Source organism: Diaphorina citri, unplaced genomic scaffold (assembly GCF_000475195.1).
Source record: "Diaphorina citri unplaced genomic scaffold, Diaci psyllid genome assembly version 1.1 scaffold222, whole genome shotgun sequence".
Taxonomy (NCBI): Eukaryota; Metazoa; Arthropoda; class Insecta; order Hemiptera; family Psyllidae; genus Diaphorina; species Diaphorina citri.
In genome coordinates this window covers 143,217-165,371 of record NW_007377659.1, presented here as the reverse complement: position 1 = coordinate 165,371, position 22,155 = coordinate 143,217, and the positions used below count along the sequence as shown (strand labels likewise).

The window sequence follows — 22,155 nt, the reverse complement described above, 5'->3', positions numbered from 1 at the left end:
CTACCTAGCAAGCTAACTAGGCTGGCGGTAAACACTGAACAAGCTAGGTAGTCATAGCAGATCAGGCCTGGGGAACCTAAGGCACGCTGGCACTTTGTGGCCCGCGGCGTTATTTCGAATGGCACGCGAAAAATTTCCGTTTTCGATGCAAGAATGCATCCGCAATTTCTATGCAAAGAAAGTAACAATGTTGTTTAATTATTGATCCTTTGTTTTCGGAAAAAATCATATTGCATGTGAGCGTGACAATAATTATTATTGTTATTGGAGTTTGCAATTTACGTTAACAACGAAGATGAATAAAAACAACAAAAAATGTTTTAGGTAATTACTTGATTAGAAATATTAGATGCGATAAATTGTTTCGTTTTCAGTTTTCGAGCTAGCTAGGGCAAGAGCAGATTTTTTAAACGTCAATACGTACATATATTCTTTTCTAGTATCTACTTTATAGTTCTGAGAACGAACCTTATCTATCTATCTACGTCTACGATAAAGTTCGCCCCGGACGGGAATCGAACTGACGACCTAGCACTTACAACGCAGACGCACTACCCTCTACTAGAACCTTCAGATCTGAATTCCACTGCGCATCGAAAAAGCTGTTTTACCCAAAAAGGTCCCGAGTTACTCGTAAGTGAGACCCTTCCTATGTGAAAAGCCCTCAATTTCACCCAAATGATGATTTTATTTTTGTCGTCGTTGTTTTTCATTGTAAGTGTTTATTAAGAAGACTTGGATATATTTTTTATTAATTTTATTTTTTCACCTCCCATTTTGCCCCTTTTTTTGTGGTTGCAAGACGTACTTTTCTTTTTGTACACCTTCTTAGCTTCTTACGCGTTTTATGAAAGGCTTATAGAAGCAAACTTCTAATGAGAAAATGTCATTTACACATATGTGTGTGCCAGATTCAAAAAGAGCACTGTTAGCCCAGTGGTAACACGCTTGCTTGCCATGCAGAAGATCCTGTGTTCGAATCCCGTTGTTTCATTTCTACAAAATAAAACTAATCTAAAATAATAATAATTGGACAAACCAAAGACATACAAACTGAAGGATTTTTTTTTTTGAAAGTCATTTACAGAGGGAAAATTCAAGGAATTAATCGAGTTAAAACATCGAGCTCACTTCATTGAAAAATTCTAGTACCTAATACCCAATCTCACAATCTTCAAAACTACATAAAAGGAATTCTATTACCTACCCAATCTTTACAACTACATAAAAGACAGATAATATCCATTCACAAAGGCGTCATGTTCCATGCTATCTTCACAAAGGTCACGTAATGAACTAAAGCTCTTGAATCCTTTCATCCTAATGAAGTACGTCTTGTTCCGCAAATAACATTGTACACTTGGGAACAAATTTATCGGCACAGTGTCCTTCGAGAAGAATAGTGTAAGCGCTAGGCCGCAGGTTCGATTCCTGCCCGGGAAGGATTTTATCCTGATGGTATAAGGTTCGTTCTCGGAAGGGCTGGCTTTCTCCTATCCTGTCTTCCTTCTCTCTTCGATTTCGGAACGATAAAACCTTAGCAGTTACAGTTCCCTTTATCAAACCTCTTAAAAAAAAAGTTGTCCTAGTAAGAGACTGCAATGCCCACTGTCCCATTTTTTTGTTCCCCAGTGTAGAACATTTACACTTTTATCCTCCAATTAACCCTTTTGGCACTAGTGAATTTATATTGAAAGTTAACGTGAAATGGATTCAAATGGAGTTAATTCAGTCTGCTTGTAGGTGTCAAAGGGTTAACGCGTTGTGTGTGATGTACAAGTGTTACGCCTTGTTGTATATTCAGGATCCGAAATAGAGGGGTAAAGGGGTTAATTATTAATTTAAGCGAAAATTTTCTTCGTCGTCTTTTCTCGTGTACAGACGGGGTCGGCATTTTTCGTCAGCTTCTCAATCAGCCTTAGGTAGAGTGATTGCTTTTGGACTGACACTTTCGCACTCAGCTTTTGCTATTTCTTTTGCAAGGAAAAATTCAGGCTGGTTTAAAGTTCCCCTGCCAAATTCATTTAGACATTTTAGGCGAAAAAATCATTTAAAAATAAATAAAAGTCATTATTGTGGTAATTTCAAAAGCCATTTTTGCTCCACCCTATGAATCTTTGCGAGCGATCTCAATAAAGTAAATAAATTAACCCTTTCTGGCCTCAAAGTCCTCATCTCACCCCAATACCCTCTATGTGTGACCCTCGACCAGCACTGTAAATATAAGCTCTAAAAAACATCAAACTTAAATTAAATAAAATATATGAATAATCAATTATTCTACAATAAAAAACAAAAAAAAAACAGTGCGAAATTAGTTAGTAGTAATCATAAAAAAAACAACATTCACTTTCATAAAAAAACAACATTAAAGGTAGAAACACACTATACGTGACGTGATAGTCCTGAACGAAATTACCTACAATATTGAGGGAAAACTTTGAACTACATCTTTCTGACTCTCCATGAGTTCACGTGACGTGATAGTAGTGTTTCTACCTGAACTTTCAAAGGAAAAAAGGCTGTAAGACACAATAAGGACCTTTCAAAATTTCAAATACATACCTATCAAATTAAAAAAAAAAAAATCAAATCATGAATCTTTGTGTTAAAGCAGAGAGAACTTTCTCAGAAATTTTGTTGGAAAAAAAAAAAAAAAAAAAAAAAAAAAAATCACCTCTGTACTGCCTCTGAGTAGTGCACAGAGAGGCATAATATAATATGACTGTTGTCGACGACCGTCTCGTTCACACTGCCTCGACAACATAGATTCACCACGTCCATCGACTGTGTGGACACAGCTTTACAGTTACTTTTATCACACCTAAATTCAATTCAATTATTTATTTATTGGACATAATAATAGATATACAAAGGTGTTTTTCCCAAGTCAATATTGACTTCTAAGAAAAACTTGTTATATTTTTCAACGCTGAATGAAATAACTTCTCACACAATAAAATATTGTTAATATGAAAAGCCCATTCATTCAACGAAGATTACAATATATAAGATAGTACATAAAGTAATAGAATAGAATAGAATACATCAAAAATTCGAATTTCCCGCCAACTTTACACGCAAAAAGTCCGACGATGTCCTACGATGGCCCTGTTCATAACCACGGCCTCAGACGAACAAAACATTTCTTCTGCCCGTACTAGAAATTTTAGTGTCGATGGCGGGAAAATTCAAAATATTCATCAAACCCGTTTGTTTACCAACGAGCACATAAAAATTTCATTCATTTTGATTGACGAGCAACAAATGTAACAGGCGACCTACATTCCCGAAAGTTTAAAGTAAGGAAATGGTTAAATTTTACTCTTTTAAAACTTTTGCAAAGTGCTTCTTATATCTACTGAGCAATAAGTTTGATCCTTTGACTTAATTTACACTCGGCATTTCGAAGTTACTTTTGTAAAAACCCCAAAAAGTTACGATTTCACAAGGTAGGTACTGATATTTCTGACAGGATAGTTTCACCTTTTACAACTCTTATGAATAATATTTCACAATCTTTTGATTTTTTTAATGGAAATAAAAAAACACTGGTAAAGTACTAAAGTCACGTATTCGTCTTTCGCCTTGTCTGATAATTTATTTATACCATTCTGTTTATCATTAAATGTATTTCAGTGTTAACTCATTAGATATTTAAATTTTTATGAATCAGTGTATTTATTTGTCAAGAAAACATTCAGCTGTGCACTCTCAATCATGTAAGTTCCTTATTCTTTTTATTTTGATAAAGTTTAAAACCATTAGAACTAACAAGGTCTGGAATGTAAATGATAGGTCTAAAATTGTTTATTCACATGCATTAAATTTACCAGCAAACATTTTTCATAAGATAGTTTTCAATATATTTTGTAATCAGAAGTTTTGAAATAAACTGTTCATGTTTTCCCGTCAACGTTCTACTGTGGATGCTGAATGCATTTTCCAGTAAGACAGTATTCATTCACAGTGGGAAAGAGTATTATGCATCTTAAATATAGCTAATCTCCTGTGTTTCATGTATTTTTATTACTTTATACAACTAGAGCAGAGGTTCTTACAACTGTATGTAATGTATGTATGTACAATGTATTGATCGAGACCCACTTATGACATTTTTTTAAATGATGTTTCATTTTTTTAAACATAAAGAGGGCTGGAGAAATAATACAGCCTTGCCTCACGCCTTTTAGGATGTTGAATTCTTCTGATACTCCTGAATTTGTCTTTACTTTTCCCTTCTGACCCCAATATAGATGTGTAATGAGTCTGATGCAATTCAACATTTTTTATTGTTATTATTAATATATGACTGCGTACCACCTAAAATGTATCCACGTACCACCAGTGGTACGTTCAATTCAACATTTTTTATTGTTATTATTAATATATGACTGCGTACCACCTAAAATGTATCCACGTACCACCAGTGGTACGTGTACCAGGTACCACTGGTTGAGAATCTCTGAACTAGAGGTATCTGTTCTAATAAATTATGTAAGTACCTTTATCTGTTTCAAAAAAGTTGTGTACATCTGTAATTATAATATACCTATCTGTACCTATCTACTTTATTTAGTTAAATTTTATTCGACTAGTCCAGAAAAGAATCCAGAGCCACCAAACTCACCAAAGGACTAAGACCAACAAATAATACCTACCCAAGCAAATACCATCAACTTTTGGGGGCAAATACTTTATAGGGCCCACTCAAGTAAATGAGTGAGTTCAAAATCAACCCACTTTCCTCTCAATCACCAAAAATGTGATATCAATAATTTTTTTGATGTTGTGCCTATCTTCCTATCTAAGGAAGGAATTTCAATTGTATTAAGTAGGTAAGTATACTTAAATGCTTGTCACAAATACACATCATTCCCCAGTTAATACACCTAGATAGGTCTTATGACTTGACTTGGACTCAAACTACCAACCTTTAGATCCAAAGTCCTAGGTATGTGTTAACCATTACACAACTGAGGTTGGTATCTATCTTCCTACCTACAAAAATGCTATCAACCTTATCTATTGTTATTGTAATATTCTCAAGGACTCCTCTCCCTCCCTCTTCCAGCTTCCCTCAAACCCTTAAACAATAAATTCTAATATCAGCTTCTAGTTTTTTATGTCACTTCTGGGATTCAAACCCCTGTCCCATAGATTACAAATCCAATGTTTTTGAGCTATTAATTTTTGAGCTATACTGTTCAAATAGGGTTAAAAAGTCTCTACTCCAGTAGTAGCTTCCTAATATTATTGTTGTCAAATAATTATTATTATTATTATTATTTATTATTATTTATTATTATTATTATTATTATTATTATTATTATTATTATTATTTAAGTTACTCATTTAGAACCACCTAGGGTGCACTTATGGTTTCAAGGTGTCCATGGAAGGGAGTACTATTACCCCCTGAACCCAGCCTAACTCTATACACAAAAAGTCCACTCAAAGGCTTAGATGTGGGGGCAAACAGCCCAGGATGGGTTACGCTTCTACAAATCTACCCCCTGAACTTCCTAGAAAAGCTGCAGCAGACAGGTTCCGTTTAATACGTGGACATTCAATATTGAAATGAGGTCAAGTTGAAATTAAATCTGCTCTCCTTGTTTATGCAGTTTACAAAGTCTTCTTATTTAGATATTTGCGTCAAAACCATTATAAATAAGTTAATAAATACTTAAATGAAAGGACGTTATCATTATGATAAGGGAATAAGGAAAAGTTAACCATTATAAATAAGTTAATAAATACTTAAATGAAAGGACGTTATCATTATGATAAGGGAATAAGGAAAAGTTAAAATAATTTATGTTTAATAAAAAAAAAAAAAAAAAAAAAAAAAAAAAAATGCGCATTACTTTACTGAGGGGGCTCGGTTCGATTTTTCCTCTTTGTAATATTGTAATCAGTTAGACTTGATAGTAAACAAGTAAACAATCGACCTAAGGACTATTTAAGTATTTACACCTAGTGTGAACATCTAGGATCAGGCGTTCCCAAAGTTGTTCAAGCCACGGACGGACCCCTTTTGAATTTTGTGATTTCCCACGCACCACTCAGCATTTCCCCCATTCTTATTTAATGTACACATTTATTTTAATTTTTGCTTTGCCCCTTTTTAGAGGGAAAATAAACTTTTCACTTCCCCCTGAATAAAATCTTCTTTTTCTTCGCCTTTCCCCGTGTCTAGACGGGGTCCGCATTTTTCGTCAGCCCTAGGGTGATGGCTTTTGGGCTGACATTTGGTTTTGGCTACAAAATTTCATGAGATTTCGCTAATTCTTTAGCAAAGGAGCCAGGGAAATTTTCAAGGCTGGTGTGCTCCCTGTTTAAAAGTTCCCCAGCCAGCCCCTCTGAATAGAATATGTTTTTTTTTTCTTCTTTTGGGACCATCTCGTGGACCACAGTTTGGGAATCCCTGACCTAGGTATTTCCCCGTCTTATCACGTTTTGTCCTAACACATGCGTGAAATAACTTCTAATCTTAGTGTTATTATTAGCTATTAGCTTATCAAAAAGTAGTTCTGTTTTTTATCAATGAAACTTTTGGAATTGATAGTGGGTATTTTGAACGCATTTATACGTCTCTCAAACCCCCAGTGGCGATAGAACGTTGAATGCATCACTTCCCGATCGATCACTGAAGCAACGTTGCGCGTGGTCGGTATCTGGATGGGTGACCGTCTGGACAAACGCGGTCTGCTGGCTTTTTGTGGCCCCACACTCGGGCTGGATGAGGTTGAAGTGACTAGGCGAGTAGCTTGTGGTCTTACTCAAACCTTGATTTAATAAACCATGTTAAACTTGTTTTTTTCTTTTGATTTCAGATTTCAAAACGCAAACCCAAAGAACCAAACTAAGCTCGAAGCTCATCTCATTCATTTGTAACGAAAAATCCCACCCTTATTCTTTACCCAAGCGCCTTAAATCCCTTTTTTCTTAGTCTTTCAATCCCACAGTCGAACATTAAATCCTACCATTGAACTTTAAGTCCCTCGAATTGAAAATTAAATCCCTCGGCCAGGTTTTTAAATCTGACAGTCGATTTTAAATCCCACAATCCCATTTCAAAGTCTGAATATCAAATCGCCCCGCCTTTCCAACTTATCAACCCATATCGTACCATCTCTCTCAAATAATTTCATCTTTTCTTTCAAACAATTTTCCCTGTGTTTACCTTGAAAAAATTCCCTTTTCCGTACTAATCCCTTTCTTTCTTGAATTAATTACCCTTCGTTTCTCTCAAGCATTTTTCCCTTCATTTACCTTGAAAAAATCCCTCTTTCAGTACAACTTGTTCCCTTCTCTCAAATTTTCCCTGCGTTTACATTAAAAAAAGAAAAAATCCCTTTTCCATACAACTTGTCCCTCTTCTTCGAAAAAAATCCCTCTCTTTCGAAAAAAAATCCCTTTTTTTCGTACAATTTGTCTCGATCTTCCGCGCGAAACCATTTCCCGTCATGGCGTTTTCAATCCCGATCGTACGGAAAGACTACGACATTTACAACTCGAACAAGAACCGCCAACGTCGGCTGTCGGACTGTTCGAATAGCAAGTCGCAGTCGACGGCGCGACATAAGTCGCAGACGATAGCGGGGTCGGCGCACCCCGTGTCCAAGTCGGTCGGACACAGCTGCTCTGCTACACCCATTGGTATGTAGAGGCTTTATCCAGGGTCGTATTCAGGATTTTGTCGAGGGAGTGGGTATTACATAGAACATTACTTGGTTATCACAAAATGCCTTCTTTTTCAGTTGATTTTCAATTCAAAACAAATTTTCTTACACTGGCAAAGTCGCCACTGATCACTACATGTTAAAAGTAGCTACCCATCAGATCAGTGGTTAAGAAAAAATATACTTCCGATTTAGTTGTTGTTCAAGATCATCAGAACTTTACCCGTTGCGTTGAACTATTAACTAGCGAAATATTGTTCAAGAAGTCAAGACTTGCACTGGCAAAGTCGCCACTGATCACTACATGTTAAAAGTAGCTATCCATCAGATCAGTGGTTAAGAAAAAACATACTTCCGATTTAGTTGTTGTTCAAGATCATCAGAACTTGACCCGTTGCGTTGAACTATTAACTAGCGAAATATTGTTCAAGAATTCAAGACTTACACTGGCAAAGTCGCCACTGATCACTACATGTTAAAAGTAGCTACCCATCAGATCAGTGGTTAAGAAAAAACATACTTCCGATTTAGGTGTTGTTCAAGACCGCCAGAACTTCCGTTGAAATCTTTGCAAGCGAAATATTGTTCAAGAATTCAAGATGATTTTACCGTTTACACCTACATAAGTACCTAGTAAACTGCGGGGGTAAAGGGACTTTTCAGTATCATTCCGGCAGTATTAACAGGGTACATTCTATTCTATTTATCAATACTTGGTGGTGTAGTGGTCAAGGCGCTCGCCTGGTAAACATGAGGGCGTGGGTTCAATCCCAGCCGAGGTATGGAATTTCATCTCGCCACTGATCACTACATGTTAAAAGTAGCTACCCATCAGATCAGTGGTTAAGAAAAAACATACTTCCGATTTAGGTGTTGTTCAAGATCATCAGAACTTGACCCGTTGCGTTGAACTATTAACTAGCGAAATATTGTTCAAGAATTCAAGATGATTTTACCATTTACATCTACATAAGTACCTAGTAAACTGCGGGGGTAAAGGGACTTTTCAGTATCATTCCGGCAGTATTAACAGGGTATATTCTATTCTATTTATCAATACTTGGTGGTGTAGTGGTCCTCGGTTGTGTAGTGGTCAAGGCGCTCGCCTGGTAAACATGAGGGCGTGGGTTCAATCCCAGCCGAGGTATGGAATTTTATCCTCAATATAATTTGAGAATTTGACCACAATAATAGTAGTAGTCTACTGCTGGAGTAAAGGGACTTTTCAGTCCTATGCGAGCAGTATAAATAAGAACTATTATTATTATCACTTGCTTCCAATGCTTCCCCCCTTCGCTTTCTCAGGGAGCTCTCACGTGTCGACGCCAATCCGTCGCTACTCGACGTCCAAACCGCCGTCGTCCTCGTCCTCCTCGTCCGCCACTGCCTCCAAGTACGACAACCTCCAGAAGAGCAAATCCCTGCACACCGTCGACCACCATCCCCACCCCAGCACCTCCGCTGGGCACGCCAGCACAAACTCCCTGGCGAAGTTTCACACTAAGCTTGTGGACCGATTGAAAAACTCCATCACTTGTTCTTCGAATAAGAAGACCCCCGCGCGGGCCCCTGGATCTTCGAAGAGTACGGGCCAGCTGGAGAGTAAGCGGTCTTAGCGAAGGGTGAAAAGATGAGTGGCTCTAAAAAAAAAAAAAAAAAAAAATCGCAATGATTTATTGATCCATATTTCTAACAATATGACGTATACACTACCCAGAGGTGCTTTGTTCGAATCCCGACTAGGGCGGAAATTTTCTAAGCAAACTTTTCCGTTCTTGGATAGGCGTAGTACCTACATTCCCGGAAAAGCGGTACCGTAGTACATTTTTTTGACCTCTTCAAAAAACACGATTGCTTTCAAACACAAAAAACTCTTCAAAAAATATCGTTCTCGGATTAATACACGTCGTAAAATTTTATGATGGGCTGGGAGCTCGAAATACCAACCTTCAGATCTGAATTCCACTGCGCATCGAAAAAGCTGTTTTACCCAAAAAGGTCCCGAGTTACTCGTAAGTGAGACCCTTCCTATTTGAAAAGCTTTCAATTTTACCCAAATGATGATTTTATTTTTGTCGTCTTTGTTTTTCATTGTAAGTGTTTATTAAGAAGACTTGGATATATTTTTTATTAATTTTATTTTTTCACCTCCCATTTTGCCCTTTTTTTTTGTGGATGCAAGACGTACTTTGCTTTTGTACACCTTTTAATGGCCGATTTTACCACTGAGAGTTAACACAGTGTCAAGGATTTTCTTGGACGTCACCCATATGATTTGCACAGTCCAGTATATCTTTAACTCTGGATTAACTGAAAACTCTCTGTCATAAGATCTGGCCTTATATGTTTTTTTTTTTTTTTTTTTTTTTTTTTTTTAAGGCCTTATCGGAACAAACTTCTAATGAGAAAATGTCCTTAACATGTTGAGTACCAAGCCTTTTTTCTCATGCATACGTACCCTTGAAACCAAACGTTGAAGAAAAAAAAAAAAAGAAAAAAAAATAGACAAACTGAAGGAAAAAATAATCGAGTTAAAACATCACTTTATTGAAAAAGTCTAGTACCTACCTACCCAATCTTCAACTACATAGAACGGAGATAACATCCATTCATTGTAAATGTATAGCAGTGATTCCCAAACTAGGGTCCGCAGCCCTTGAGGGGGCCGCGATGGATTTACAAGACACCCGGGAAGAGCACAGAAAATACAGTAAAGGGGCCGCGGAGCATTCAAAATTTAAAAAAAAAGCCACGAAGAAAAAAGTTTGGAAACCGCTCCTGTATAGCAAAGGCGACATGTTTCATTCTATCTTTACAAAGGTCACGTAATGAACTAAAGCTCTTGAATCCTTTCATCCTAATGAAGTACGTCTTGTTCCGCCAAAAACATGTACACTTGGGAATAGAATTATCGGCACAATGTCCTTCGAGAAAATATTTTCGTCCATGTGAAAATAAAGGTCCATATTTCTTGTCTTCTTGATCAATATATGGCCTCCGAAAATTCAATTCCTGCTTTGCAAACTACACCAAAAAATTCGACTGTCAATCTCAAATCTGGACTATAAAAAAAAAAACACTGGAGTTAGCCTAGTTAGCTTGGTTGATAGCGCGTCTGCCTTGTAAGCGCTAGGCCGCGGATACGATTCCCGCCCGGGGTGGACTTTATCCTGATAGGATAATTCTCGAAACGGTTGACTTTCTCCTATCCTGTCTTCCTTCTATCTTGGATTTCGGGGCGATAAGACCTCAGCAGTTAGAATTTCCTCTGTCAAACCTCTTAAAAAAAGAAGAAGATTGCAATGCCGACAGTCCCGATTTTTTCGTTCCCGAGTGTAGAACAATTTATACACTTTTATCCTCCAATTAACCCTTTGACATTAGTGAACTTATTTGTATTGAAAGCTAACGTGAAATGGATTCAAAATGAAGTACTCCAGTCAGCTCGTGGGTGTCAAAGGGTTACTGCGTTGTGTGTGATGTACAAATGTTACGCCTTGTTGTTAATTCAGGATCGGACATAGAGGTGTTATGGGGTTAATGATTAATTTAGACGAAATTTCTTCTTCGCCGTCTTTTCCCGTGTACAGACGGGGTCGGCGTTTTTCGTCAGCCTCTCAATCAGCCCTAGGATGCTTTGGGCTGACAGTTGGTTTTGGCTACAAAAATTTTACGAGTGCCCTTCGCACTCAACCTTTGCTATTTCTTTAGCGACAGAAATTTCAGGCTGGCATCCTCCCAGTTTAAAGTTCCCTCAGCCAGATTCATTTAGCCGAAAGTATAGGGTACAAAAAAAATCTTCGAGCAAAAATAAAAGTAATTATTGTTGGCATTTCAAATGCCTTTTTTGCTCGATCTTATGCATCTTGTGTTGGGCCTTTTGTGGGCAGTCTATGTTCTAAAATTCTGAATAAAGTAATTAAATTAACCCTTTCTGGTCTCAAAGTCCTCATCTCCCCCAATACCCTCTATGTGTGACCCTCGATCAGCACTGTAAATATAAGCTCTACTTACCAAACTTACCTTTCTCTCTATCCCCGACTAGCCGACTACCCATGGTCGATTTATTTAACTTTTAAAAAAAAAAGAAAAAAAAAACTAGAAGAAAAACAAACAAAATATTGTACAACAATATAAACAATGTCCATAAATTTCGGGGTGCACTCAGATTACTCAGAATCATGAAAATCAATTTTTTCCCCAAGAACATACTTTATTTTTTTAAAAAAAGGAAAAACACCTGCCTTGATCCAGGATCCAAACAGCAAAAATTCCAATAATATGTGAATTCGGTAAAAATAAACCCATATGAAATCTTATATTATAAAATCAAGATCCATTCACTCATTCACATTTCACACACTGATCGCTCGATCTCCTGAACCACAACACCTAGAAAGCTGAAATTTGGTAGGAATATTCCTTTTATGGTCTAGGTGTGCAATAAGAAGGGATTTTGCGAAAATCTAAACCGATCCTGAGATATGATCAATATTTGATCGCTAAAATCTCCATAAGAAATACACAGAGTGCAGAGACTGCGGGAGAGAAATGTTCCGCTCTCGACCAACATTTAGGGTTTCGTTTATGTTTTTAGTTTGATAACTATGCAGCTAATAGGGAGCGCGCAGCGCGACCCTATTTTTTTGTTAGCCTTTTCTACAAGTTTGGCCATGCCTCGGAATGAACTAGCGGGATTCCGGAGCGAAGCGACGGAATTCAGCTAGTAATAATATAGATTCGGCCATGCCTTTTCTACAAGTTTGGCCATGCCTCGGGATGAACTAGCGGGATTCCGGAGCGAAGTGACGGAATTCAGCTAGTAATAATATAGGGACTACAGAACCAAAACACAATACTAGCTGAGTGCACCCCTAATTCCAAGGGTAGAGCCGAAAAAAAGTCGGCCCCAGCGGGAATTCTGGGCTCTCCGAAGCACAAGCCTAAACCCTCTCGGTCACGAAGGCTGCTTAGGTGATCTGATATAATCCTGTTAATTTTTACTAATACAATTATTTTACCAAGTCTATCTTCTTCTTCTTCTTCTTCTTCTTCTTCTTCTTCCTAGCCTTTTCCTATTTAAATAGGGTCGGCGTTTCTTGTCAGTCTCCTGGCAAGTCTGGCTCTCCGAAGCACAAGCCTAAACCCTCTCGGTCACGAAGGCTGCTTAGGTGATCTGATATAATCCTGTTAATTTTTACTAATACAAATTATTTTATAAAGTCTATCTTCTTCTTCCTAGCCTTTTCCTAATTGAATAGGGTTGGCGTTTCTTGTCAGTCTCCTGGCAAGTCCATAATCTACCAAATATGTGAAAATTGTGAACCAAAAAGTTTACTTTGGTTGTGTATCAAAACTCAGGGAATAACAAATCCAAAATAATAAATAACTCCAATAAATAATAATAAAAAAAACATCAAACTTAAATTAAATAAAATATATGAATAATCAATTATTCTACAATAAAAAACAAAAAAACAGTGCGAAATTAGTTAGTAGTAATCATAAAAAAACAACAACATTCACTTTCATAAAAAACAACATTAAAGGTAGAAACACACTACACGTAACGTGATAGTCCTGAACGAAATTACCTACAATATTATGGGAAAACTTTCAACTACATCTTTCTGACTCCCCATGAGTTCACGTGACGCGATAGTAGTGTGTTTCTACCTGAACTTTCAAAGGAAAAAAGGCTGTAAGACACAACAAGGACCTTTCAAAATTTCAAATACATCAAACCAAAAAAAAAAAAAAAAAAAAAAAAAAAAAAAAAAACCGCTGCGCTGTTAGCTTATTATTTACAGATTACAGACGACGAATTGGTTTTTGTGCCAAATTAAGACCGGAAATTGGGTTGTGTGGTTCGAGAACAAATGAAAATAATAATAATAAATGCGACCATGTTATGAGAACTCGCGAAGACTGCTCTAGTTTTTGTACCTACACATTTTGAAATCGTAATTTATTCAAATAATAATAAAAATTATGTTATTACAGTTCAGCATTATCGAATCTCTTTTCATATAAGCATAATAATAATAAAATCATAAAAAAAGTTGCCATATATATATAAAAAAAACTTAGAAAAGCCACGCAAAGGTTTGGATTTAAAATTACTACAAGTTCCTATTTAACTGATTTTATCAAATTAAAAGTCGTATTTTATTAGATAAAGAAGAAAGTAGTACCTATTACTTACACCCACCTATCAAACTTTTAATTGAAGAGAGGGGAATCATTTTAAAATGCTTTTTTACTCTTTTTTATGGTAATTTTGAACGACCGATTTTCAAGGGCCCTCATTTTATTTAATGTTTCAAAGACTTTGACTTTTTGTTTCCCCCTCCTTCCTCATTTTTCTGGGCTTTCATCCGAAACAAGTGTTGGTACGGATCGTGTTTTTGAGTTTGGGATTCAGCGGTGGCGGAGGCGGTGTTGAAACCGGTGCCGTGGAAACTGGTTGCGTCTCTGAAAGAGAATACAACATACATCGAAAATTAGAGAAAAGCAATTGAACATCTAAATTCTTCTTCGTCTTCTTCTTCGCCTTTTCCCATGTTCAGATGGGGTCGGCGATTTGTCGTCGGCCTCTCAACAGCTTTAGAGAATCGCTTTGAGGCCAACTGGTTTTGGGCTAAACAAACTTTTCCGAGTGGGATGCCCTTCGCACTCAACCTTCCCTATTGATATAGCGTGAGGAAATTTGGACTAGTCTACTTTGGACTAGTCATTAACTCCACACACCTAAACAATTGCCCTGCCCTGGAAGCCAGCAATGAAAAGTTCATCCCGGGCGAAAATAGAAGGGCTATTCCCACTTGTCGTGATTTTCATCCGATTCCACCAATGTCTTGTAGGCAATGTAATTTAAATGAGAGTGTTCCCACTACGGACGACACGATTTTTTTCCGAACGACACCAAATGGTCTTGTAGGCAATGTAATTTAAATGAGAGTGTTCCCATTACGGACCGGACGACACCATTTTTTTCCGAACGACACAAAATGGTCTTGTAGGCAATGTAATTTAAATGAGAGTGTTCCCACTATGGACCGGACGACACCATTTTTTTCCGAACGACACAAAATGGTCTTGTAGGCAATGTAATTTAAATGAGAGTGTTTCCACTACGGACGACACCATTTTTTTCCGAACGACACCAAATGGTCTTGTAGGTAGGCAATGTAATTTAAATGAGAGTGTTCCCACTACGGACGACACCATTTTTTTCCGAACGACACCAAATGGTCTTGTAGGCAATGTAATTTAAATGAGAGTGTTTCCACTAGGCCATTTAATACAAAACAATAAATAGATTTACACAAACTCATTTCTAAACAGAAAGACAGGGTTTTCCTTGCTACTCATTTTTGCCCGCTACAGAATTTTTACTCAGTTTTTTCGTAGATTCGTATCGGTTTAACTCAATTTTTAGGGCTGTTTGCCCCTACACCTAAGCCTCGGAGTGCTGGGCTTTCTGTTTACGTTACTCCATTTAATTCACGATTCGAATTTATATCACGATCAGCGTAAGATCTACCGAGCAATTGAAAAGGAAAAACACCCGCCTAATCTTCACGATATATTTCTTGTGTAAAACAGGAGAAACAATCGCCAAGGTATTGGAAAACAAAAATCAAGCTAGTACATTCAACTAACCTATAAAAAAAAATCAAATAAAAAATAAATAAACTAAAGTTTAAATAATAGTAGGTAGTGTAACTTCAATAATTTCTATATTGCCCCTTATGATAACAAATCAGTGATAGTACAACAAAGAAAAACAAACAAAATATTGTACAACAATATAAACAATGTCCATAAATTTCGGGGTGCACTCAGATTACTCAGAATCATGAAAATCCATTTTTTCCCCAAGTAGGTACATACTTTATTTTTAACAATAAAGGAAAACACCTGCCTTGATCCAGGATCCAAACAGCAAAAATTCCAATAATAAAATCAACTCTTATAATATGTAAATTCGGTAAAAAATAAACCCATATGAAATTAAGGAGCGCGGTAGCGCTCCGCCTCGCCAAGTCAAGAAAGTTTGACCGTCTTTATATTATAAAATCAAGATCCATTCACTCATTCACATTTCACACACTGATCGCTCTATCTCCTGAACCACAACACCGAGAAAGCTGAAATTTGGTAGGAATATTCCTTTTATGGTCTAGGTGTGCAATAAGAAAGGATTTTGCGAAAATCCAAACCGATCCTGAGATATGATCAATTTTTAATCGCTAAAATCTCCATAAGAAATACCTACACAGCGTGCAGAGACTGCGAGAGAGAAATGTTCCGCTCTCGACCAACATTTTGGAGGGGGCCTGAAACCATTTCTGTAGCAAGGGAAATTTCAGGCTGTTTAAGGTCCCCCAGTCAGCCTAGTTAGCTTAGTTGGTAGTGCGTCTGCCTTGTAAGCGCTAGGCCGCGGGTTCGATTCCCGCCCGGGGCGGATTTTATCCTGATGGGATAATGTTCGTTCTCGGAACGGCTGGCTTTCTCCTATCCTGTCTTTCTTCTCTCTTCGATTTCGGGACGATAAGACCATAGCAGATAGCAGTTACAGTTCCCTCTGTCAAACCTCTTAAAAAAAATAAATAAATAAATAAAATTGAAAAGTTTCTTACAATTAGGTTTGAAGGCACTTTTCCTCAGTCGTCCCTGTGGGGTCTCGATCCCGTCCTCCGAGTTAGAAGTCAAGTTGAGAACCGCGCTCTTCACCAGCTTCGTTTTCAGGAGGAGGTTCTTCTTCATTTTCTTGTTCGTTACTGAAAACCGACCAGGGAAAAAAAAAAGAAAAGAAAAAAACAATTTTCCAATGAACAAAATATTTACCTAGTGAGAGACTGTCGCGACTTGTCGACTAAAAATAATAAAACTAATAATAATAATGATGATAAAATAGCATGAGGCCAGCCACTCACTGTCAGGTAGACCTGACAGGTATACCTGATCACGATCAGGTATACCTGACACCTGATGAGCACACACACTATCAGGTAGACCTGACAGGTACGGCTCAAAAAGTCCGTCTGTCAGGTCTACCTAATACCTGATGAGCACACAAACTATCAGGTAGATCTGACAGGTACGGTTCAAAAGGTCCGTCTGTCAGGTCTACCTGATGCCTGATGAGCACACACACTATCAGGTATACCACCTAGATAAATTTTATGACTTGACTTGGGACTCAAACTACCAACCTACAGATCCGAAGTCCAACGCGTTAACTACTGCACTACTGAGGTTTGTGATTAGAATGGTAATAATTCAGAAGCCACGACAATGAAAAAGGAATCTCCTTTTTGCGTTCTACCTAACCCTATAATAACACTGGTCACTGCTTAAATTGTGAAAGCTCCTTTTTGCGTTTAACCTAACCCAATAATAATACTGGTGACGGCTCCTTTTAGTGGACATTTTCCATTGACGTGACTTCTGAACTAGTATCATAAGGGTAGAATTCGATTTCTCACCTTTACTAGGTTCCGTTTCTTCCTCCTGTTCAGGATGGGCAGGTCTACCTCCATCTTCCTGATTATCCCCAAATAGACTCTCCAGTCCTTGTTCTACTTCGGAAATCACATCACCTTCCTTCGAAGATCTCCTTTCACCCGACTCAGTGGTACCTGAAAATAAAATAAAACATTAAATCATAATTTACTTTAAGTTTTTTTTATTAATATTTATTAGAGTGTGCCAACATTGAATAATAATGTTATATATGTTACGGTAAATGTAGAAAATCTGGCGCACCCCGAACTCCAAGCACAGAGCCGAAAAAAACCTCGGCCCCGCCGGGAATCGAACCCGGACCTCCTGCGTGCAAGCCTAGTGTGACACCCACTCGGCCACGGAGGCTACTTCACCAACCCAATTATAAAAACCGTGTCAAGGTGTTTCACAGACTCTAGGTGTTTCATCCATGGGAGCTGAACAGGTGTTTCTTCAGGTTCTTCTGAACTTCCTCGCTTGGACAATGCTCAATGAGGAAAGGTGTTTCACCGACCTGATTTTGAGAACCAGGTCAAGGTGTTTCACACACTCTAGGTGTTTCATCCATGGGAGCTGAGCAGGTGTTTCTTCAGGTTCTTCTGAACTTCCTCGCTAGTCCAATGCTCTATGAGGAAAGGTGTTTCACTGATCCGATTTCGAAAGGTGTTTCACCGACCCGAGGTGTTTTATCGGTCCGGCTCCCCGGTGTTTCATCCATGGGAGCTGAGCAGGTGTTTCTTCAGGTTCTTCTGCACCTCCTCGCTGGTCCAATGCTCGATGAGGAAGTCGGTCTCCGTGCTCAGTGTTTCATTTAGCTGCGAGTACAGGTCCTTACGAAGCAACAGCTTGGTCGTCTGCATACTCTGTGCAAGAGAATGAAACAAAACAAATAAGTAAGAGATTTGGTTTTCAAAGATTTTTCAGAAAAGTATTTGGTTTTCAAAGATAAGTGTTTCACCACCGTTTTTATTTCGTAGTAATGAAACACCTACATTAGACTCCTGTGGTCTGTGTCGTAGTATGCCCATCCCGTGCACAAATAAGTAAGAGATTTGGTTTTCAAAGATTTTTCAGAAAAGTATTTGGTTTTCAAAGATAAGTGTTTCACCACCGTTTTTATTTGGTAGTAATGAAACACCTACATTAGACTCCTGTGGTCTGTGTCGTAGTATGCCTCTCATCAGATGGATGAGAAGAGACACAATACTTCCCATTTAGGTGCTGGGTTAACACGAGAACACCAGAAAGTAACCCGTTGCAATATTTGCAATCAAAAACGATTACAAATTTTTGTTGATGGTGGAAATCGAACCCGGGACTTTCTGCATGGTTAGCAAGCGCGTAAAACTCATTATTTCTCACATTTACCGGTTATTTTTCACAATTACCAGAGGGCCTTGGTAAATGTAGGAAATCCAATCAGGAACGATTCATACGCATGCGCAGTATCTTTGTTTATCTCGCGGTACTAGTTTCAACAATCATCAGGTGTTTTGAATCTTCCGGTTTAATGAAAGTGTTTTTTTTTTTACTTAGGTACTGAAGTGAATAATCCCGTGGTATGCCTCTCATCAGATGGATGAGAAGAGACACAATACTTCCCATTTAGGTGCTGGGTTAACACGAGAACACCAGAAAGCAACCCGTTGCAATATTTGCAATCGAAAAACGATTACAAATTTTTGTTGATGGTGGAAATCGAACCAGGGACTTTCTGCATGGTAAGCAAGCGCGTTACCACAGAGCTAACCTTGCCCTTGTTAATGAAGAAGTTGGAAGTCTGGCTGGGGGACTTTAAACAGGGAGGAAACCCTTCTGAAATTTTGATTGATTGCGAAGGGCAACCGTAATAAAATAATAATAATAATAATAATAATAATAGTGCTTATTTATACTGCTCGCATAGGACTGAAAAGTCTCTTTACTCCAGCAGTAGGCTACTACTATTATTGTGGTCAAATTCTCAAATTATATTGAGGATACAATCTCATACCTCGGCTGGGATTGGACCCACGCCCTCCTGTTTACCAGGCGAGCGCCTTGACCACTACACCACCGAGGTGACCGAGGTAGGTGGTAAAATACAGGAGACCTTGTTTAGACTGCTGGGGTAGAGGCACTTTCCAGTCTCATTCATGCAGGATAAACGAGGTATATTCTCGCAATTTATTTAAAGATAAACTTTAAATATTACAATATAAATAAAATGGTAGTCGCTTGTGGAATATTACTAATAATTGACTTAAATACCCTTCTGAAATTTTGATTGATTGCGAAGGGCAACTGTAATAAAATATATGAGACCTTGTTTAGACTGCTGGGGTAGAGGCATTTTTTAGTCTCATTCATGCAGGATAAACGAAGTATATTCTATTCTACTTACCTGTGCGGAATATTTCGATATTTCTTTGGCCCACATCTCAGCATTCTTCTCAAAGCTGTCCTCGTTACATATTCGCGTGATCAGGTTCAGACTTTTCGCCTCCTGTGACGAAATCTTCTTGCAACTCATGAGCAACTCACTCGTCTGTAACGGACAGAAACCTCTCAGCATTCTTCTCAAAGCTGTCCTCGTTACATATTCGCGTGATCAGGTTCAGACTTTTCGCCTCCTGTGACGAAATCTTCTTGCAGCTCATGAGCAACTCACTCGTCTGTAACGGACAGAAACAATAGATAACATTTGTAAAATTAAACTGTTAAATTCGTCTAGCAAAAGGGGTGTACGGGCCTCCTTAGGTCCTTATCAATACCAAAATCTGAAGGTTGTTTATCCAAGAATCCAAGTGTCTTATTTATTCGCCAAATTGATTGTGAGACAAACAAAATGTCGATTTGAACTTAAACCTGGTTCCTTCAAAGAGGGTCTACTTACTTTAGGAATGATTCTGGAGTACCTAAGGTCCAGTTCAAGAGCGTTTTTTTTTTTTTTTCCACGACAATAGCATACTTTCTAAAGAAATTCAGATTTTTTTTTTAAACTAGCTTTTAAGCAATTTTTACTGAATTGATCGGCTACACAAGTACACAGCTTGGATGACAACATCATAATTTCTTAAGAAATTCAGATTTTTTTTGTAACTTTTAAACAATTTTTACTGGATTGATCGGCTACGCACTTTGGATACTTGGACAATACCGTGCTTTTTAAAGAAATTATTATTTTATTTAAAATTTAAGCAATTTTTACTGAATTGATCGGCTACACAAGTACACAGCTTGGATGACAACATCATAATTTCTTAAGAAATTCAGATTTTTTGTAACTTTTAAACAATCTTTACTGGATTGATCGGCTACGCACTTTGGATACTTGGACAATACCATACTTTTTAAAGAAATTATTATTTAATAATTATTTAATTATTTTCTCTTACCGCATTACGGCCTAGGAACATGGGGAATGTGAACGTGGCAGCTGCCTCCGGGATCTGGCCCAGCTTGTGATACAGGGTCTCGAATGTGGCCGTGTTCGAGGCGAGCACGAAATCAAACAGGGGCAGAATAGTCACCGCGGCCCCCACCACGGCCCCGGTCACACCCAGTAAAATAGGTTTGCCCAACTGAGCCAGGGTGGTGATGAATTCCCTATGGGGGGAAAAGACAAAACATATTACAGGGTGTCCATCAGTGTGTGACCCACTCGAATTGCTTCGAATCTGTTGGAAATTTCGAAACCACGTAATTCTTTGATCTTTGTACTTAAAGAATTTTTTTTTTTTTTTTTTTTTTTTTTAAAAATAAAAATTTTTTATTTTAATTTTTTTTTTTTTTTTTTTTTTTTTTTTTTTTTTGGCAAAATTACAACTTTGATATTTCAAATTAGAACCCCCATTTTTTGTTGCATATTACTATTCTACGTAGAAATTCATGTACAATAATCGACTATTCATTCGTTTTTTTTGGAATTCGCGGTTACGCGAAATATCGCGAACATCTCAACTAACTGAAATGTAGCTTTCGGGCCTTTTTTTTTTTTTTTTTTTTTTTTTTGCAAAATTACAACTTTGATATTTCAAATAAGAACCCCCATTTTTTGTTGCAGATTACTATTCTACGTAGAAATTCATGTACAATAATCGACTATTCATTCATTTTTTTTGGAATTCGCGGTTACGCGAAATATCGCGAACATCTCAACTAACTGAAATGTAGCTGTCGGGCCTTGCACAATAATAGTAGTAGCCTACTGCTGGAGTAAAGGGACTTTTCAGTCCTATGCGAGCAGTATAAATAGGCACTATTAATTATTATACTCCGTTTAATTCACGATTGGAATATTTCTAAGTGAGTTTTATTTAAAGAGGAGATATTAACAAGGCTCTTGACCGTTTATGAGAAGGACTTGGGTTCAATTCCAGTCGAAGTTGAATTTTAACCTCTTGAGAATTTGACCACAATCATGATAGTGGCCTTCTGCTGGGTTAAATCTCTTCGTCTTTTCCTGTGTTCAGACAATGTCGGCGTTTTTTCGTCAGCCTCTCAATCACCCCAGGGTACGATTGCTTTGTGCTGACGTTTGGTTTTGGCTACAAAAATTGTAAGAGTGGATGCCCTTCGCATTCAACCTTAGCTATTTCTTTAGAAAAGGAATTTTCAGGCTGGTATCCTCCCTGTTTAAAGTTTCCCAGCCAGACTAAATGTAGCTTTCGGGCCTTGATTCTAATGAGACCTTCACTTACTTCAAAGCGTTCGCCATATTGGTAGCATTACGCCGTCGCTTGTTCTTATTGTCGCTGAGCAAATAAGCCAGGTCCACACCAGAGGAAAATCCAGCGCCCATCATCAGAATAGTTTTGCATGCATCCTGACGATCCAAATATACCAGCGTAGCGGTGAGCTCATTGAGAATCTGAAAATAAAACAAATAATATAGAATATTTAGTGGTAGTAAAGCAAAGGATAGAATTCTATGGAGCAAATAATACATTGGACTCGAACCACCAACCTCCAGATC

General features: G+C 37.8%; 2 protein-coding genes and 1 long non-coding RNA gene across 3 annotated transcripts; 2 read left to right on the top strand and 1 right to left on the bottom strand.

Annotated features, from left to right (window-relative positions):
* The first annotated feature begins 3,545 nt into the window (after positions 1-3,545).
* On the top strand, positions 3,546-9,314 carry LOC103506192 (vitellogenin-2). The gene is made up of 3 exons (XM_008470578.3): positions 3,546-3,722; positions 6,837-7,662; positions 8,991-9,314. Exons 2-3 carry the CDS (start codon positions 7,470-7,472, stop codon positions 9,299-9,301), a joined length of 504 nt encoding a protein of 167 aa, XP_008468800.1. The 5' UTR covers positions 3,546-3,722; positions 6,837-7,469; the 3' UTR covers positions 9,302-9,314.
* A 3,116-nt stretch (positions 9,315-12,430) lies between these two features.
* On the top strand, positions 12,431-14,080 carry LOC113466169. Its single transcript, XR_003390648.1, has 2 exons — positions 12,431-12,659; positions 12,857-14,080. It is a non-coding gene; the product is annotated as an uncharacterized LOC113466169 (long non-coding RNA).
* Positions 14,081-17,549: 3,469 nt separating this feature from the next.
* Positions 17,550-22,055, bottom strand: LOC113466166 (enoyl-CoA delta isomerase 3, peroxisomal-like). Its single transcript, XM_026821334.1, has 4 exons — positions 21,881-22,055; positions 20,576-20,786; positions 19,582-19,725; positions 17,550-18,061 (listed from the first exon to the last, which is right to left on the bottom strand). The coding sequence occupies exons 1-4, from the start codon at positions 21,982-21,984 to the stop codon at positions 17,909-17,911; spliced, it is 612 nt and encodes a 203-aa protein (XP_026677135.1). The 5' UTR covers positions 21,985-22,055; the 3' UTR covers positions 17,550-17,908.
* Between the last annotated feature and the right edge of the window lie 100 nt (positions 22,056-22,155).